Source organism: Neofelis nebulosa, chromosome 1 (assembly GCF_028018385.1).
Source record: "Neofelis nebulosa isolate mNeoNeb1 chromosome 1, mNeoNeb1.pri, whole genome shotgun sequence".
Classification (NCBI taxonomy): Eukaryota; Metazoa; Chordata; class Mammalia; order Carnivora; family Felidae; genus Neofelis; species Neofelis nebulosa.
In genome coordinates, this window is record NC_080782.1 from 193,935,901 (window position 1) to 193,955,648 (window position 19,748).

The following is a 19,748-nucleotide window of genomic DNA, read 5'->3' on the forward strand; positions in this document are numbered from 1 at the left end:
AAATCCAAACGCCTTTTTTTGTTGTCCTGTATCACTAAGCCCCTCCTTCTCTAACCTCAGCTCTTGCTACTTTCCCCATTACTTTCTATGCTCTGGTCATTGGCCATATGGACCTTCTTTCTGGCCCTACAACACAGAGAGATTTTCCTACTTCCGGGACTCTGCATTAATTATTCACCTTTCTCTGACTGGCTATTTTTCTGCTGTTCCGATCTCAACTTCAAAGTTACTTCCTCATGGGAGCCTTCCCTGATGACAAAATCTAAAGTACCCACTCAGTCATTTCTAAAACAAATTCAACTTTGTGTGCATAGTACCTATCGTTGGTATGTTTCTTATTAATGTGTTTGTTATTTGTCTCTTCTCACAAGAGCATAAGCCCCATGACTGTGGAACCTGTGGACGGTGTTCACTGCTGTAACTTCTGCACCTAGAACAGTGTCCAGCTCATTCTAAGTAGATGCGCAACAAATGCTCGTTAAATAAATGTCAAAATTTATGATACAACATATATTCATACTACGCAGACGGGAATTGTGCCTGTGTCCCAGTACAAAATCTCCCACGAAATCAAAAAGAGAATAAGAAAGCTATTGCCAGTCCGCAAATAAGGTAAGTCTTTCACAAGAAAGAAAGGGAAGAAAAGAACTGCAGCTGTAATGTGGGGCAAAAATAAAATGCAGATTAAGTCAAAGTTTAATTCACATAAAGTTTAATCAGTCAAGTTAATGAAAATATCAAAATTTCTCAGTTAGTGTATGGCAGCAGAAACTTAATTTTTCTTGCAAATAATACAGTATTTGGTGTTTCCATTACTGACAAGCTATGCTGCAGATAGAGCAATTGCATTGAACCTCAATTCATCAGGGTCACGTTCCATAAACTTCTTGCAAACTTCTATGGCATCCTATAGGGACAAAAATGGGTAATTTTTCAGTTTATAAACATGCATTTTATTACTAAATGATAAATAAGTGTTTCATATTTTCCTAATTCGTACTAATTTTATATTGCAACCCTCTTTTTTCCCAATGCAAAATAACTTTAAGCATACCAGAAGAGTGAATGGTTGGTGGCCTAATTTGCTTAGTACAAAACTATAAGATACATATTTTGTTGATTATCAGCCACACAATTTGTTCATAGATTTAAAATTCTCTGAATGAGGATCAAGACACAAATGATGGTATCTTTGATTCAGTGAAATACGGGATAGGATGTGCACCTCTTTCAATACTGTTCTTGTCTTTTTCAAATTTGATACTTGTTCACACAAAGAGCTCTGAAAACCTCTTTATTTGCTGTAGATTTTTAACACGAATTCAGAGTTTTCTTTTTGGATTTTCTCAAAAGAGAAAGACATGGAAGCATCCAAATACAGAGAAAATGTTATACAAGTGATCTTTAGAGGTATTTTAAGGATAACAAGAACATTAATAACACTTAACGTGGCAAACAAGTTTTGTTGTTACCTCTAATAAAGTTTCATCACTAGTTTCCCCATGGTTAATTGGAAATGGTTTCCGTCCATCTGTGGAAAATGAAGAAACAGTTGAACGTTTAGCTGCTTATACAGGACAATGTACTTCCAGCTTGCATTTTCCTCCTCCCACAGGGAGGCAAAGTTAAAAGATAATGGAAATGATACATCCTATAAAAACGATTTCAAATGTGCTATCAATATTTTTCTACATTAAATGTTATTAGAACCTTGCTTCCATGTTTGAAAGTCTAAATTAGCTTCATAAACAGAAGATTTAGAAACAAACACAGTTTTAATTTCCCTAAGAAAAGCAAAACTAGTAAGCCAGTTTTTAAAAAGATAAAATCCTAGTTTCTACCCTCATAAATATGAAAAATGTGTTGCTTCATTTTAAAAGCTGAATCAGAAGGCTCCTAAGTGAGACTGACATGCTTACACCAATGAAAGGGAGCCACCACAAGATTTCTTTATTACCACCAATAATTGTGTACCACCAAGGCAGGAGTACAGAGCAGCAATCTAAACAACCGAGGGTCATTTCACGGATCACCAAAATTAATTAAACACAAATATAAACATCTTGAACAAACTCACCAAAATTAATTAAACACAAATATAAACATCTTGAACAAACTACTCCTTCATGAATGCTATGAAAAAAGGAAAAAGTCCAGTATTATATAAACTCATCCTAACCAAAAGTTAATTGAGACTCTATCCAAATCTAAATCTCAGATGTCTTATAAGTGGCACTTCAAGTTCAATTCATAAAACACAATCCATTTTATAATTCCTGGCTTCCAAATGTAATAAAAATGTTTGAATCCATATGCGTATACAATGATAAGAGTTGAACCGATAGAAACCACTTTGGAAGAAAAATATGAGGGAAGATTAACCGAACAAACTGAAAAGCAAAATGAGACAAATACTAAGTCTGGAGAAATAAAAAGTTTTTTAAAAAGTACATTAATTATGGCTCAGCTTAGAATAATATTTCTGTGGTTACAATAATACAAACAACAACAACAGAACTAGAAGAAGAGAAAGGAAATAATCTATTTTGTGATTGGGAGGGTGGGTAAGGAACAAGGGTGACACAGGAAAAGTAAATTCTTTTCCTCATGAGGAGTGAAAAAATAATACTTTGGCCACTTCCACCTCCAGCCAGGATGGAGTAACTGGTACCAGACGAGGCCTCCCACCAGAAACAACTTAAAAAACTGGACGAAATAGCTGAAACAGTTGTTCTTAGACATTAGAAAATAGGTAGCCTGTATGAAAGCCCAAGAGTAATAGTAGCTTCCTGCCAAGTCCATAATGGGAAACCCAAGTAGAGCACAATCGCCTTAATGAGGAGACTGAGCAGAACAAGAGCAGAGTTCAGGAATTTGCACAACATCAGAGAGAAAGTAGCTCCCCACTTTGCAGAGCTGTTGCTCTTTGTCTGGGCCAGGATCAGCGTGCCAGGTGGGGCAGGGAGCAGTGTGTCTGGGTCTGAGTTTTAGGCTTGGGGTGGCCAAGAGCTCATTTATGTACAAGACGATTGGGTAAATCAAGAAATACACAGAGAGTAATGGAGAAGAACACTAGAATAAACTGTATGGTATTAGATTAGATTTAGAAGTATTAATGTAAATGAATGCTTTTAACTATATAAACAGATATAACTGTGGGTACATCTATACTCATATGTACATATACATATGTGAGTGTATTTTTATAATACACACAAATATTTCCTAGCTTTGTCTGCTGAGAGGGCCTGGTAGCAATGAGCACACCTACCGCCCAGATGTTGGTTCTAAATACCATTTTCTGCTAAAAAGAACCAGGGCTCTATGGAAAAGCAACTGAAGAGAGGGCTGGGGCACAGAAAATAAAAGACGAGCCTAGAACATCTTATTCTACGTGATAGGTAGAAAGTGCTTGAAGAATGACAGAAACATATCAAAAGGACAAAAGAGCCAGCTTGAAAGGGTTCCCTTCAAGGCCAAGTCTGGGAAAATCTGAGTATGAAAATAAATTATGGTAATGGACTGTAACCTCCTGAGTAAAATATGAACCCAGGAGTCCATTCTGACATTGAATGAATGAAGGAAAAAAAAAAGGAAAGTTTCTAATGCTGGAAGAATTTTTTTTTCAAATCACCATTTGGCAACCATCATAGTGATAATTCAGTCAAGAATCATCAATGGATGCTAAATCTGATAAAGGCTTAAAGAGAAACTGTACATTTACATAGGCTTGAAGTATCTCCTGAATATTTATTCATCACTTCCTAACTAATAAGTATAACATATTAACATATTAATGTTTAACATACTTGTTAACTTTATAGTGGAGAAACCAGGCATATACCATCTAAACCAAATGATAAAGGTTATCATCACCAATAATGGGACAAATCAACATCATGAGCCTCCTGAAATGATGCTCCACAGCACCACTTCTACGGTATATGTGCTAAAAATGTACAAATTATGAAGAAATTATCAGACAACCCAAATTGGAAAATAATATCAAAGTAACTGCCCTTTATGCTTAAAAATTAATGTGAAAGACATGAGAGTTAAGAATAGATTGAGGAGCCATTCCAGATTAAAGGAGACAAATATGGCAACTAAACACAACACACAACCCTGGACTGACTGGACTCTGGACCAACAGAGGATATTGTAAACATCAGAAAAATTTTACTAGGATCCGCGAATTCAATGATAATATGGATCAGTGTTAATTCCTGATTTTGATAGTTACACTGTAGTTATGTAAGGGAGCATCCATCTGTTTTGAAGAAATACATAAATATTACAGAATAATGGGGCACCATGTCTGCACCTTATTTTCAAATAGTTCAGACATACTAACTGAATCTGGGGAATCTAAGTAAAGAGTTTATGGGAACTCATATAATTTCTATAAATTTTTATAGAAAATTAATATGATTTCAAAATTAAAATGTTTTAAAGGATCAACTAGTATTCTTGTTACTCTAGGTAGACAATAATTTTCTGGTTAACAGTTTTCTAATCTGCTGGTTCAGTCAGTTCTAAATCTACTTTCAAACTTCATTGTTCTAATGTATCCATAAAGACTAATTACATCTATTTAAAAATATGTACTTCTTCCCACCCTACATATGCAGGAATGACATGAAGCCCTATGGAAAAGGAAGATGTGATAAGAAAAATATGAATAATTCCATTCCTTTCATCAGCTAAACTTACAATTTAGTAGAGAATGATAGTATTCAAGATGATCACTATCCTTTGTTGAATAATTACCGTGTAGAAATTAACTTGCACTATGTCTACACTCTGATAGTCTTATTTTTATTTAATTTTTAATTTTTTTTAATGTTTGTTTTTTGAGAGACAGACAGAGTGTGAACGGGGAACAGGCAGAGAGAGACGGAGAAACAGAATCTGAAGCAGGCTCCAGGCTCTGAGCTGGCAGCATAAAGCCTAACAGGGGGCTCAAGCTCCTGAACTGTGAGGTCATGACCTGAGCCAAAGTCAGACACTTAACCGACTGAGCCACCCACCCAGGAGTCCCTGATAGCCTAATTTTTAAAAATAAGATTACTTCAAAATGATTTTTTTTTCCTTAAAAACCACATGCTGTTCTCTTAATCACTGTTTTCTATTCACTGACTCCATAGTCTTCTCGCTCAACATTCCTTTTACATTTATTAGGAATTCTCAACAGGGTTTTGCTGCCAGTTTCCCTTGCAGTGAATCAGCAACTGCCCATTTTCATTTGTTTTGTACTTATCCCTCTTCTCTATGACATCTAAAAGATTACTGCTATTCTTTAGAACTCTGAAATTCTTTAAACACATTTAAAGAAAGTAATCCCCAGAGGGCTCTAATTCTCTATTAGCCATGATCATTCTTCTTGCTAAAGAACACCTAACCAAACAAGACCTCAGTAGTTGTGCCTTTCTTTTCTGATGTTCTTCCTTTTCTGGTGTTCAAACCAATTTTAAAATCCTTTTGTGCTGATCTTGGCATGCTACAAAAGAAAACCATTCTTCATATGTAGCTTACCCTTTGATACACATCTTTCCTTCTGTCATTTTTGCCCTTGAACTCAGAGAGCTAGCTAACCAAATAGAGTTTTTTAGTCAACTCCTTCCTATTGAGATTATCAGAGATTTCTTTTCCCTAAATATTTCTTAGATGTTATTTTTTGTTCTAATGATAATTCTCTCATTAGGAAAGTCATCATCACTTTCATGGTTTTGGTTATGGCTCATAGTTATTATTTCTCTGGCCTTTCCTAAGTCTACTTTCTTGAAGTCAACAAAATGTGTCTGGTAAGTCATAGCACTCTCTTTACTTCCGTTTCCACTAGCTATTCTTCATGATTTAAGCTTCAGAGTAGAAACTCAGCTTCCAGCAACCAGACATGTGATCCCCAATCACTGCTGCATCTTATCTCTATACAGACTTGGTAGACTGAGTTAGCAAAGCTTGTCTTCCACGCAGCCATGCGGGTCTGTCACATACTCCCGTGACAATGACTTCCGTTCAGCTTGATTCTAACTCAAAACACTCTACTATTGTAAACAACCCTCAGGGGTACAGGTATCTATACAATTGTGTTCTTTCCTTTCCTCACCCCTTTAACAGAGCCATTCTTTTTAATCAAGTATATTATTCTGTTACTATTTTCCAAACATAAAATCTACCTAAATTTTATGGACCACATTTACAGTCACAGGAGTTCTTTCAGAACTCTTCCACCTTTAAATAAGTTGCAAGTTAATATGTAGATGGCAAATGAGAAGAAAGAGAACTAAAAATTATGTTTCCTAGAAATTGAAAAGACTTCTCTTTTGTATTTGGTCTTTTTTTAGCCCAAGAAGGTCTCATGGAGGAGACAAGAAGGACTCACAATAAGTACTATATACCAACGATTAAAGAATCGTTAAGAGGTGTGTTATGTTTGAATGGATCAATTAACACTATGAGGATCTCCTCCACCACTCCCGGAAGTAGTCCACCTACAGGTAATTTCTAGAACATAAGTGCAGCTCTAGGCCAGAATGCCAAATAATTAATCACAGTTACTTTGACATACGTCTTAAGGAATGGCTGCCAGAAAACACAAACTCCTGTAAAGTTAAAAAATCAGAGGCAACACAAAGAGATAGTACAAAAGCCTGAAACTAGTAATACCCATTACTGAATACAAAAATTAGTCATTATGAATATTACATGGTGTTTTAAAAGTTGTTTCAGGATCAAGATAGTTCATCCAGATGATGATAACTAACTTAGTAATTTAGTTAAGAATGCTGAAGTGATTTATAGGAGTTTCCTATGATTTTTACTTCTGTGTTTTGCTTGAGATGCAAAGGTGGTATGCACACTTTCTTGAATTATAAGTTGCTTAAACGTCAAAAAAATTATTCTTTTTAGTAAAAAATCTTAAATGGAAAACTGTCATTATGCCAACTCAAGTAAATACAGTAAATGTCAACAATCCTGTTAATCATAAATACTTTCCCATTTATCATTTCCTTCCCCAGAATAAATTTAAATAGATCTTACCTAATTCATAGAGATGCCCATCTACATGAACTAATGCAATAAAATGAAGATCTACTTTTTCATCTATACTTGGTGCCTGAAATAGGAGGGAAAAATATATATTATACATGTTAGTAGTCAATCAAGTACATTGTAAACACATACAAATATGAAATGGCATGAGAGAACATTCATCCAACATAATTCAAGGCTTATTAATCTTTGATATGGTGGACAAAGAATGAACATGACCACATTTATGACAATGTGGAAACATTGGAAAACATCCACCAGGAAAACATCGACTAAAGCACATCTTTCTTAATCTCAACAGATCTAAAAACCTTTAGTATTGTCAAAGCCTGGAAGGCCCAGTACCTAGTACAAGCTGGGTGCCTAGTGGATGCACGATGCATACCTGCTGAATGACATGAGTGCATGAACTGATTTGTCTAATTTTTGAAATTTGAAATAAGAATGTTTTTAAAAAAATTAATAACAGCATAAAGTTAAAAGAAACTTTTCAAGCTAAATTTTAAGACATCAAGAAAGTGAATTCTTTCTGTCATGATTTGAACTTGATAATCTCAGTTTTTGAACAATGTAATATAAATAATCTTAGAATAAAATAACTCTCATTATTCATCACATATCAAAAGGTTTAAAAATGAATAAATTCAGGAAAATAGCCCAAAAGAGTAAAGGGGGAAAAAAAGATAAAAGCAAATTAAAATACAATTAACTATAACCTATGATTTTTCTCCGGCTTTCTTACTAAACTATTTGAAATTAAAATTATGTCTACTTGTTTCTTGTTTTGTGTGTGTGTGTGTGTGTGTGTGTGTTTTAGTTCACTGAATTCAATTTTCATTAAGCAACATCTGCTACATTTCTTAGAAATTTAAATTACCCAAGGTCAATACATGATTAACTGGCACTGTCTATGATACCGAGTAAGCTGTACAGTTTAACACTACTATGTGTTAGCTATATATCAAATCTAAATAGTCTGAAAGAAAATACAATCACTGTTAAATGCAAGTACAAATTTTAGAGGCAAACGTTTTAAAGAGGCATAAATCAAATTACATCTCATATTAACATCCTGTAAGTAGCACAACACTATCTGAACTGCAAAATTTTTTTTCACCTTCAGGTAATTTTATAATTTTAAATGGTTTTAATAAGAAGTTTTCAGATGCAAAAATTGAAATTTACAGAATAAACATTATTTTGGATTTACTGAATGCTTCTAAAACATTTACAGATAGTGTGACTCATCTAAATTCACATTATTCTTCAGAGATTATTTCCCCCCAATTATGAATGGGAGAACCTCAATGTAACATTAATGTGGCAAACTAGTTCTTCTTTTTTTTTTTTTTTTTTTCAATGTTTTTTTTTTTTTTTATTTTTTATTTTTTGGGACAGAGAGAGACAGAGCATGAACGGGGGAGGGGCAGAGAGAGAGGGAGACACAGAATGGGAAACAGGCTCCAGGCTCCGAGCCATCAGCCCAGAGCCTGACGCGGGGCTCGAACTCACGGACCGCGAGATCGTGACCTGGCTGAAGTCGGACGCTTAACCGACTGCGCCACCCAGGCGCCCCTAGTTCTTCTTAATTTCAATTTAGAATGAAGAATTCCACTGTTGGTAGTAATCAGAATTATCTACTTTTACTATTGCTCCAATAGTAGACTCCTCTCAACCCCCTTCTTGCAGTGGCCTCTATGAGAATGGATTAGGAGGGAGTCCATTCCATCTTGGACAGTTTGTTGGAGTTATCCTTCATCTGAGGCTAATATATGTCTCCCACTATTTTCCATTATGTTAGAAAAAGTCTAGCCCCTCTTGAACATGGTATTTCTTCAGATATTTAAAGACAGTGATATTGAGTTCCCTTATTTTCCTGGTCAGAGAATCAAAAAATATTAGTGATCACTCAATCCAATATCCTCATTTTACTAATGACCAAAAGAAAATTCCAATTTTTCAAGGCTACACCTAAGCAATTCTACAAACTATACATTCAGTTCTATAACAAAAAATACTAGAAATGATTTTTTATCCAACTAGAAAGTGGTCTTTACTCATTTTAAGACAATTCTCCCAACAGGATATCAAGTATTTTAAATGTTTAGAACTACTGTATTTTCAAAAAGTATAAATTATTTTAACCCCATCTCTTAAGAATAATACATCTTATAGCTTCTACTTTTCATAATCTGTCAGTACATACAACCATTCTAGAGGTAAAAGTAGTACAACTGGAGTTCTAGACCTGAATATGTACCCAATCCCTGTGCGCACTGGGTTTCTTATCTGTTTTAAAGTTTAAGTGAAATGCACGAAAGTACTTTGTAAATTGTTGAGTGCTATAAAAGCATTATGTAATGTTAAAAATATTAATACTCCATTATCACAAATATAAGAAATCACTCAAGCTAGTGACTCATAATTGTGAGTCATTATACCTTTTATCCAAAAGTGTGTACTAAAAATATAAAACTCCAAAGAGGGTATGAGAAGCCTTCAAATTGTTATAAAAGGTAAGTAAAGCTCAAAATTTCTAAGCCTTCCACAAAACCTCAGTACCTACTAGGAGCCTTTCCCTTTGGTCAACTTCATTAGTCTGAAATTCGCAATTATCCCAAATGCTTAAAAACTATTCCACTAAAAACAAGAACAATAAAAGAAAAGGCAAAGTCTTCAATTTCAAAAAATGACCAAGAAGGCAGAAACCAGAAACTATAGATTGGATCATATTTTGCCTATTTTTTATATATTATTTTTTACAAAGTTCCCTAATTTATAATATAACACTTATTATTATCTCAAACAATTAAAAAGTCACGTAATAATTAGATAGAAATTAAATATTAAATTTAAATTTCAAATTGTAGAAAATATAGTTTAATTTGTAATTATCTGATACTTAATATATACCAGGCACTGGTATATGTTTATGTACTTAAAAGTACTGACCAATGAATCATCATATAAACTCTATGAGGCAGGTAATACACTCATTTATTCTCAAGAAAACTGTTATGCAGCTAGTAAGTGATGGAATCTGGTTTCCAACTCAGGCAGGGTAGTTCCAGAATCCACGCTATGCTATGAAAATATTTATGAAGCGATAAAGCAACAGAATTAATATGGAAAGCAAAGATCAAACTTATATAAAATCATATAAAACTGGAAACACCAACTTTATGATATGTTCATTTATATTCAGAATATTTTAAAAGTACAAAGGAATATTTAGAATCAATTGTGCCCAAGTTAGAATTTACAAAATTAGGGTTTTACTCTGATCCTATAATTCACCTTATATCTCCTCCTAACGTGTGGCACAGTAGGGAAGCAAAAAATATTAAACAGGTAAACGAATAAAAATGGCAAACGCATGTTGTGATCCAATGAGGAAAATGAAATAGAGAGACACCAGTTTGTTGCTTGATACTCAGCACAAATGAAAGGCTATTTTATGACCATACTGATATTTGGGGGATGTACATATTTTAGGAAAACTGTCAAAACTCTGCTTCAGAGTTTGAGCATAGCTCTAAAAGAGTAAATAAAGGGGAAGAAAGAATGTTTGACATCAACTTTCAATTTATTGAAGCATTAAATGTATGAGGAATCAGACTTCCTCTGGCTTCAAAAGTCATGATGATTTCCAGAAGCATGAAGTTTTTCATAAATGGATGGCATACACCAAATTTTCAGAGGTAGCATTTCTAGGTAGGCTCTGCCAAATGAAAGTCATTGCTATATAAGTCTAAAACAGCAGAAAGATAGAGCTGGAGTTGCCTAACCCTGCAGTTGATGTCAATTATGAGAATTATTAGAATTCCACCATCAACCTCAACATTTAAGATAATTGGCAAGATTAAAAGAAAGAATGTACTTTTTAATAGTTTGCTAATATTATCAACCTAAGAAGGAGAAATCATAAAACTTGTGGGAAGCCTACATCAATTCACAAGGAGAAAATCTTCACCTCCTACTTGGAAAAGATCTTAAGAAACTGAATAGGCAGGGAAGATTGGATCAAGATTAAACCAAGTACCTGAGACACCTCAGGGAATAAAATAGCTTAGATGAAACACCCTACACCATGGAAGGATTAGGTTAAGGATAGAGTAAGTAAAGTGACCCCAGAGCATGACAAGAGACTATAGTCATGTTCAGAAACATGAAAAAACAAAAAAAACAAAAAAACCAAAGAGATGGCAAAGAACTCAGAAGGTACATAGCATTTGTTGACCTAAGTCAACTAAATGAAATCATAAAGATGAAGGGTAAGAGAATACATATTCACTTTAACAACTGACAGGAACTTAAACATTATCATGAACGTCAATCAGTACTCATCAAAAGGCAGGCATCCTTATGTTGGCGGGATATGGAGTGGGAAGATGAATGTTCACCGAGGCACTGTTGAAAGTCAAGCTAGACTGCAAAGCATAGAGGTATGCTTGCAATCTTATTGGGGGAGAAAAAGCTAATGGTTGAGTGAACCAAGAGAAAAGCACTTTGAAGACTGAAGAAGTGTAGGGAAAAAAAATGGACTATCCTTGTCACTGGAAGAAGAGATGGAAGATTGACTACACTTACAACAGAATGGAGACCCATAGATGGTAGGCGTAAGAAGGGTCGCCAGCGACGAAGACGGAGAGATGGACTGGTAGCCTTTGCAGGGCCTACATGGTTACGTTTGACCCAGGGCAGGGATGCATGGTGACACAATGATGAGGCCTTCGTTCTGCAGTGGCTAGAATGAGGCTGTGATGAGGATGGCGAGGAGGACTACATAATTAAAAAAGAGAACATTATACTTAGACCACGTTACTGGGCGATCATTTATTTTTCAAAGCAACGTATGGTCATATTTGTATTTATATGGTCCAGTACTTTTAACCAACCATAATCCAGAAAGAATTATATATAAATATTGGTTAAAACTAGATAAAGTGGAAATATATAACCAAGTATCAGGTTATATGCCATAGCTTCTGTAAGTACCCATCTAAAATGTTTACCTATCCTCATTTGCGTAACACAGACTCATGGAATTCTTTAAAAGCCACTAAAATGGAATTATTACATCAAATGGTTTAAAAAACAGGCGCACACACACACGCACACACAAGGAGAACACACAATATGTTACACATACAAAACAAAAAATAATGTGTAGAAGAAAACTGAATGGTGACAGAGGCACTGGTGAAAAGAATTCCTTAGCGAGAATAAGCTCTAAGGGGGGAAAACCCCCTTCAGAATATAAAGAGGAGTGAAATTAACCCCTCTGAAGCTGATGGCTTGCATAAACTATCCTCTTACTTAGGCTGACAAATGGAAACTATCACAGCCTATTAGCCATCTTTTAGTAATCAGCAGCGTTAGTTAAAATATGTACCACTTATTTTGTCCTGGGCACTCCTTTAAGCACTTTACATATATGAATTCATTAATCTCCCAGTAACCCATGAGATGGGTACTATATTCCTATTTTACAAATGAGGAATCAGAGCACATAGAGGTTAATGAATACAACCAATATAACCAATATAAAGGCCACAGTGCTAGCAAGTGGCAGGGATGGGATTCAAATACAGGAAATCTGGTTCTGGAATGCAATGTGTAGAATCACCTTGATGTATTGCCCAACTGTCCACAAGAAAGATTTTATTACTAATTTATTAGACTAGATTCTAATAACAAGAAGTATAATCCTCTTAAAATTAGATATTTTGAGAGTGGAAACTTTCAAACATAATTATACCACAAACGTTGAATCTGGTCCAACAGTTTTCCACAAAATGCACATGATTACAATAACTAACTTATTAATGGTAATCCAAATGATAATTTTATGATTGCTACTTCCAATAAATACAACCAGTACATGAAATTAAAAAAATTGATTTAAAGCAGTATGAAAAAACTATAATCATTTATAACCATAGTGAGAAGCAGCAATAAGAATAGTAATATGAGTCCTTGGGAAGCAATAATTTCACTAACTACGACCTCATTCTCTTCAGGAAAATGAAATGTTTTTCCCTGAATGATTTCTAAGACTCTCTGAACCCTGAAAATTTTATGATCCTACTTAGTACTTTCAGTCTATATAAACAATACACTAACCTAAAATAAAGCTATCTCTGTGATGAGGGTTTAAAAAACATGTTTGTGAACACTTCAGTGGCTCTCAATAAGAACCAGTCAATCAGAAATACATAAATAAGGGTGCCTGGGTGGCTCAGTCAGTTGAATGTCCGACTTGGGTTCAGGTCATGATCTCACAGCTGGTGAGTCTGAGCTCTGCCTTGGGCTCTGTGCAGACAGCTCAGAGCCTGGTGCCTGCTTCGGATTCTGTGTCTTCCTCTCTCTCTGTCCCTCTCCTCCTCAGGTTCACGCTGTCTCTCAAAAATAAATAAAACATTAAAAAAAACTTAAAAAAAAAAAAGAAATACATTAAAAAAACCTATACTTGGCTCTATACAGGAATAAACTGCTCTCACATAGTCTAATCAGAAGTTTGTCATATTCAATCCAATTACATTTCAACAGGAAAAAGAGAGGAGCGAATGGGGAAGAGAAGAAACATGGATGGAAAGGGAAAAGAAAATGGAGTAAAAAAGGAAAGGGAAGGAAAGATGACTGAGCAGTGGAATAAAACAAAAATCTTCTAAGAATCTGGGGGGGAGTGATCACTAAGCTAGAAGCAGAACTGAAGGGTGTACACTGAAAGAATGTGTAAGGTTTGGGCAGGTGAAATGGGAAAGGGATTCCTGGCAAAGAATTCATTGTGAGAAAAAGAAGAGAAATAGGGACAAGTAGGAAATGTTCACAGCACTAGACCATGAGGTCTGAGATTTGATTTTACCCTTTCAATTGAAAAAGTTGATCCTGGGAGAAGACATGAGACTCCTGGGCCAGAGAAACAGGACTTTACTTATAGCACAGCCAGGAGCATGATCATCTATATGTTTGCGTCCACTCACATCAAGGCAACACAGAGGGCCCAGAGGGATGGCTGCACACATGTGAGCTGCATTACAGGAGAGGAACACTCAGTTTGGGGAAACACGTTTTATAGCAAGCAGTAAGCAAGCATACTCTTTCCTACAGGCAGATATTACCTAATCCCTCATGTTTGCTTACTGTAAGTAATTTCCAACTTGAAGTGTAATGGCCCTCTTTTTTTGCCATTTTTGAAAAAACCCTTTAAAAACTCTTAATTCACATTTATAGAGTTATAAAAGCAGAAAGTACAGGAAACACTGAAATGTATGCCTATGACATCCTACCCCCCATTTGCTTTGTCCTCTGCATTTATGCTCTCTATGTAATGTTCTTCCTGAACCATTTGAGGGTTTAAGGTAAGTTACATACTTGGTCCTTTACCCCTAAATACTTCAGTATTTCCTATAACCAAGAGAACTCTCTTGCATAACAGCAGTGTAGTTATCACCTTCATGATTTTATATTGTTATAATATCTTCTCTAGACTGCCCATATTTTGTTAGTTGACAGTTTTATATAAATAATTTTCTACATAAAAAAACATGCTCACTATGGATACAGACACTTTTATTTCCTCTTTCCTAATCCATATGCCCTTTCTTTCTTCTTGCCTTATTGCATTGGCAAGGACCTTTAATACAATAATGAATTTCATTGATTTCTGCTTTTATCATTTCTTCCTTCTGCTTGATTTCAGTTTAATTTGCTCCTTTTACCACCTTAAGGTAAAACTTTAAATCACTGACTTGAAGCCTCTTTTCTTTTCTATCATAGCATTTAATACTATCAATTCTCTTGAATCCCTGCTTTTTCTTTTCTACTTTATGCATTTAATGCTATAGATTTTTCTGTAACTCCTGTTTTTCTTTTCTACTATAAGCATTTAATGTTAGCGACTTCTCTCTAATCCCTGCTTTTGCTGAATTTGGATTTTTAAAATTTTTATTCAAAATATTTTCTAATTTCCTTTGTGACTTCCTCTTTGATCCATGAACTATTTAAAAGTATAGTGTTTCAATTCTAAATATTTGGTAACTTTCCAGATATTTTTTGTTAATGATTTCTAATTTAATTCCATTATGGCTAGTAAGCATTCTTTGTATGATTTCAACGTTTTAAAAAATTGTTAATTTCCTGGTCCAGGATATGGTACGTCCTGGTGAACATCCCATGTGTACTTGAAAAGAATGTATATTCAGCTGTTTTGGGATGGAATGTTCCACAACTGTTAATAGGGCCAAGTTGTATAACAATGCTGTTAAGGTCTTCTATATACTTACTAATTTTCTGGGTCTACTTGTTCTACTGATTACTGAGAAGAGTGTTGAAATATCTAACTGTATTTGTGGATTTGTCTATTACTCTCTTCAGTTTTGTCAGTGTTCATCTCATATGTTTAGAGGTTCTATTTTTAGCTACATACACAAACTTTAGGTATGGTGAATTGATCTCTTTATTCTTACAGTGTCCTTATCACTGGTAATATTCCTGGTTCTGAAGTCTACTTCACCTAATTTCAATACAGTTATCCCAGCTTTCTTGATGTTTTCATTGTGTATCTTTCCCATTTTAAGATTTCCATGTCTTCATATTTAAAGTGACTTTCCTGTAGATACACATAATTGAGTTTTGCTTTTTTACTAATGTGATAATCTTTCTTTCAATTTGTGTGTTTACATTTAGACCATTTATATTTTATTAATTTCATGTAACTATTAACATGGTTAAATTAAAATCTATCATCTTGCCAGTTCTCTACTTTTTCCATTTGTTCTTTGTTCCTTGTCTGCCTTTTTTTGAATTATTTCTATGATTCCATTTAATATGCACTATTGTCTTATTGTTTATACTTCTAATTTTTTCAGTAATTGTGCTTGGGTTTAAAATACATATCTTTAGTCACAGTGTACCTTCAAGTAATATTATACCACATCGTAAGTCATCTAAAAATCTTACAGCAGTATTCCAAATTCTTTCTTCCATCCTTTGTGCTAATGTCACACATTTTATTTTTATATATGCTATAAATTTACAATACATGGTTATCATTTTTTATTTTGATAGTCAATTGTCTTCTAAAACAATTTTTAAAAAGAGCAATAGGGGCGCCTGGTGGCTCAGTCGGTTGAGCATCTGACTTCAGCTCAGGTCATAATCTCAGTTTGTGGATTCAAGTCCCGCCCGCATTGGGCTCTGTGCTGACAGCTCAGAGCCTGGAGCCTGCTTCGGATTCTGTGTCTGTCTCTCTCTCTAACCCTCCCCTGCTTGCACTCTGTCTCTCTCTCTCAAAAATAAATAATAAACATTAAAAAAAAGAACAATATTTATTTTATATTTACTTTCACTTGTTCCATTTTCAGCACTCCACAAATCTTTGTGTAGTACCAAATCGTAGTGCAGGTAACCTGTTAATGAATTCTCTGTTTTTGTTTGTTTCAATCTCTTTATGTGTCCTTTCGTTTTAAAAGATATCTTTGTTACATTTTAATTTTTTCATCTTCAAAAATATCATTCCATGGTGTTCTGGCTTATATAATATCTGAGAGGCTTGATGTAACTCTTATCTTTGTTCCTCTGTATCCAATGTGTCTTTTTCTTCTGGCTGCCTTGAACATTTTCTATTGAGCTTTCATTTTCTGCAGTTTGATTATATATCTCCGTGTCTATGTGCGTTTGGTTTTGGGAGCATAGGGGTATTTATCTTAGTGTTGAGATTCTTGAAGCTGTGCTTTGATGTCTTTAATTATTCTTTGAAAAACAGCCATTAGATCTTGAAGTATTTTTACTGTCCTATGTCTCCATCTAGCCCCCACCTCTCTCTTTTCCTTCTGGGATTCTACTTTCATGTATCAGATCATTTGAGATTGCTCCACAACTCTGAGATGCCCTGGGTCCCCTAAAACCACTACCACAGTATATTTTACTTTTGTGGTTCAGTATGAGCAATTTTTAGTGATGTGTCCTCAAATTTACTGATTGTCTCCTCAATTTTGTCAATTCTATTGGTTGGTGAACCCATTAAGGGCATTCTTCATCTTTGGTACCATATTTTTCATTACTATCATTTCCATTTGATTCTTTCTTGTACTTTCAAACTCTCTGCTGATATTCCCTATTTGTTAGTACATGTCTACCTTTTTCACATGAGCCTTTAATATGTTAATTATAGTTATTTCAAGCTGCATCTGACAGTTCCAATATCCAAATCATATCTGACTCTGGTTTTTGACTGCTTTGTCTTATAACAGTGTACTGTTATTTTTCTTGTTCCTTGTCTTATAATTTTTGGTTAAAAGCTATACATCTTGTGTAAGAGCAAACTGAGATAAATAGTACTTATGCCTGAGAATGGGCATGTCCCTTCTGGTAGGCCTTTAGTGTGTGGAACTGAATCAATCTAGTCAGGAGTTGAGCTGTTTGGGTTTTATTTGGCTATGGTTAACCTTACCAACCTACCACCTTAAAATTCATCTACCATTACCCTGTGCTTAGGGTAGCAGCTGGGTTGTTCGATGCTTTCTTTTTCAATGTTCTTGTTCCACTGACAGGTTTAGGATTTTTCTCAGAGCCTGTGCTCAGAGGTTTTTCTCCTTATTCTTGCTCACTCTCAAACTTTTGACATTTATTGGTGCATGCTGGTCTTTAATGGTGAGATGATAGAGACATTCTTTATTGTTCTGGTTTAGCCATTGGCTCTACCATTATAGGTAGGCTGTTTGTCCCTGAATATCAGGAAGCAGGCTTTCCTCCTCCAGTGATTTGTCTCATAGATTTCTGCCCCTCCCCCAAGGGTGGTTTTTATCTATTCCCTTCCCCAAAGAAGGTTTTTTGTCCTAGCATCTTTAGGTTTTGCTCTGTAGAGAAGTGGAGTGAATGAGAGCTTCCCTTTTGGGACTGCTTATGGTGATTTTATAGTCTTTTAGAATCCAAAATTGCTTAAAAAATTACTTACTTCATTAAAACTATTAAAAATATCAACATGTGCCAGACTTTACCATTGAATCTACATCCCCTCTGCTGTGTAGGCAATGCAGCAGTATAGGGTGACTTCATATAGAACACTTCACATGTAATAACAAATCTATCTCTTCATTATATAATATTCAGGAAAACCTAGAATAGACTTTTCAGAACCCCAGGCATTTCAAAAGCAGCTTAAATGTTTTGCTCTTCACAAAGAACCCTTAGGAATTTAATAAATTATTGTTGCATGAAAGATTTAGGCATAAACACTCATTTTCAGAGATTTTTAAGCATTCTGATTCTAACTTAAATCCTGTCAGAGTCAAAAATAAAAGACAAAAAAATAAAAAATAATAAAATAAATAAAAATAAAATAAAATAATAAATAATAAAAATAAATAATAATAAAATAATATAAATATATATAAATATATTTATATATATAATTTATATATAAATATAAAATAAATAATAAAAATAAATAATAAAAAATAAATAATAAAAAAATAAAACAGAGTGGGTTTATTAGGACACTGTTTTATTTTGAGGGGGGGAGCTGGTTTTTTGTTTTTTAATGTTCAGAAGCACAAGGACTTAGTTGACTTGCCCAAAGCATTCAACTAGTAACAGTCAAAACCAGAGGCAGAACACTCCTGGCTCTAATTTCAGTGTTTTCATTGCATACAGAGCCACTCACCCATCAACTGTCAATTAATTTAGCTGATTAATAGAGGGAAATCTATTACTATCTCTATTTGTATTCCTCAAACACAATTCAAATGTTTCTGTTTTTAAACACTTAGAGCTAGTTCAGAATAAACAAATAAAACAAAAATAAAATACCCAGGTCCTACAAAGCCAAATTATTTTTCCTTCACAGTTAATGTGCATGTCACTTTGTATGTGAGAAAATGAGTCAACTACTCTTTAAACTGTTTAATAACAATAAAAAAAATTAGAAATATCATGAAGGCTAAAAAGAAATGATCTAAACCTTTAATTAAAAGGTGGAGGTTGTGTGCCTGTTTAAAAAGGATGTGTGTCTGTTTAAAACCTTCTTTCCATTAATGTACATGTCCCTGTGTGTATGTAAATGACAAGATTACTCTTTAAACTGTTTAACCAATGAATTAAAAATACTGTAAAGGCTAAAAAGAAATGATACACACATTTTTTAAAAGTGGGCCAAGGGTCTGCCTAAAAAATACTTTTCTATTAAGAAATCAAGTGTTTGGAAGGTTGTTGTAAGTGCTTAAATCTGAATTATTCTAAAATGCTAAAATAAACTAAGTGATTTTGGCTTACAGCCAAAACATTTTCTCATTTTAATAGGCATCCTGTTATTAAGAAAAATATCATTATAACCATGTAATTTTCTGAACACGAAGGGATCATTAGCTGGTAGATACTTAAAATAATTACTGTTTTCTGAAATATACACAATATGATAACCAAAAGACTGTGGTTAGTTTAAGGGTAAGATTTTATGTTTAATATAAGGAAAAATCTACTAAGAGCTAACTTAGATATAAGGGTAACAAAGAATAAAAGTATTCAGTACAACTAAGAATGGTCGCTTGTGATGCATTACATATTTGCATTAAATTATGAGCTGTGTTTAACTTTGCTCTTAGGATAAAAACAAAAATTTAAAATTAAAAATTCTCCCTTTCTTCTTTTTTTGTTTTAGCAATTTTGAGTTATTTTGTTTTTCTGCCTTG

General features: G+C 34.2%; 2 protein-coding genes across 4 annotated transcripts in view; one reads left to right on the forward strand and one right to left on the reverse strand.

Moving 5' to 3' along the window:
• Positions 1-19,748, forward strand: part of LOC131484549 (potassium/sodium hyperpolarization-activated cyclic nucleotide-gated channel 4-like) — a 44,575-nt gene that overhangs the window by 19,262 nt on the left and 5,565 nt on the right. Inside the window, exons 3-4 of the mRNA XM_058682900.1 lie at positions 372-612; positions 6,348-6,500. The gene's annotated coding sequence lies outside the window, so the exon portion shown is untranslated. The remainder of the gene's footprint in view (positions 1-371; positions 613-6,347; positions 6,501-19,748) is intronic.
• Positions 696-19,748, reverse strand: part of UCHL3 (ubiquitin C-terminal hydrolase L3) — a 100,623-nt gene continuing 81,570 nt past the window's right edge. For 2 of the 3 annotated variants that reach the window (XM_058682853.1, XM_058682843.1), the window contains 4 exons: positions 11,647-11,838; positions 7,045-7,120; positions 1,473-1,531; positions 696-907 (listed from right to left, as the gene is read on the reverse strand). In XM_058682853.1, the coding sequence (XP_058538836.1) occupies positions 824-907; positions 1,473-1,531; positions 7,045-7,120; positions 11,647-11,838 (411 nt within the window). In that variant the 3' untranslated portion in view covers positions 696-823. The remainder of the gene's footprint in view (positions 908-1,472; positions 1,532-7,044; positions 7,121-11,646; positions 11,839-19,748) is intronic. The other variant, XM_058682862.1, reaches the window with a different exon arrangement.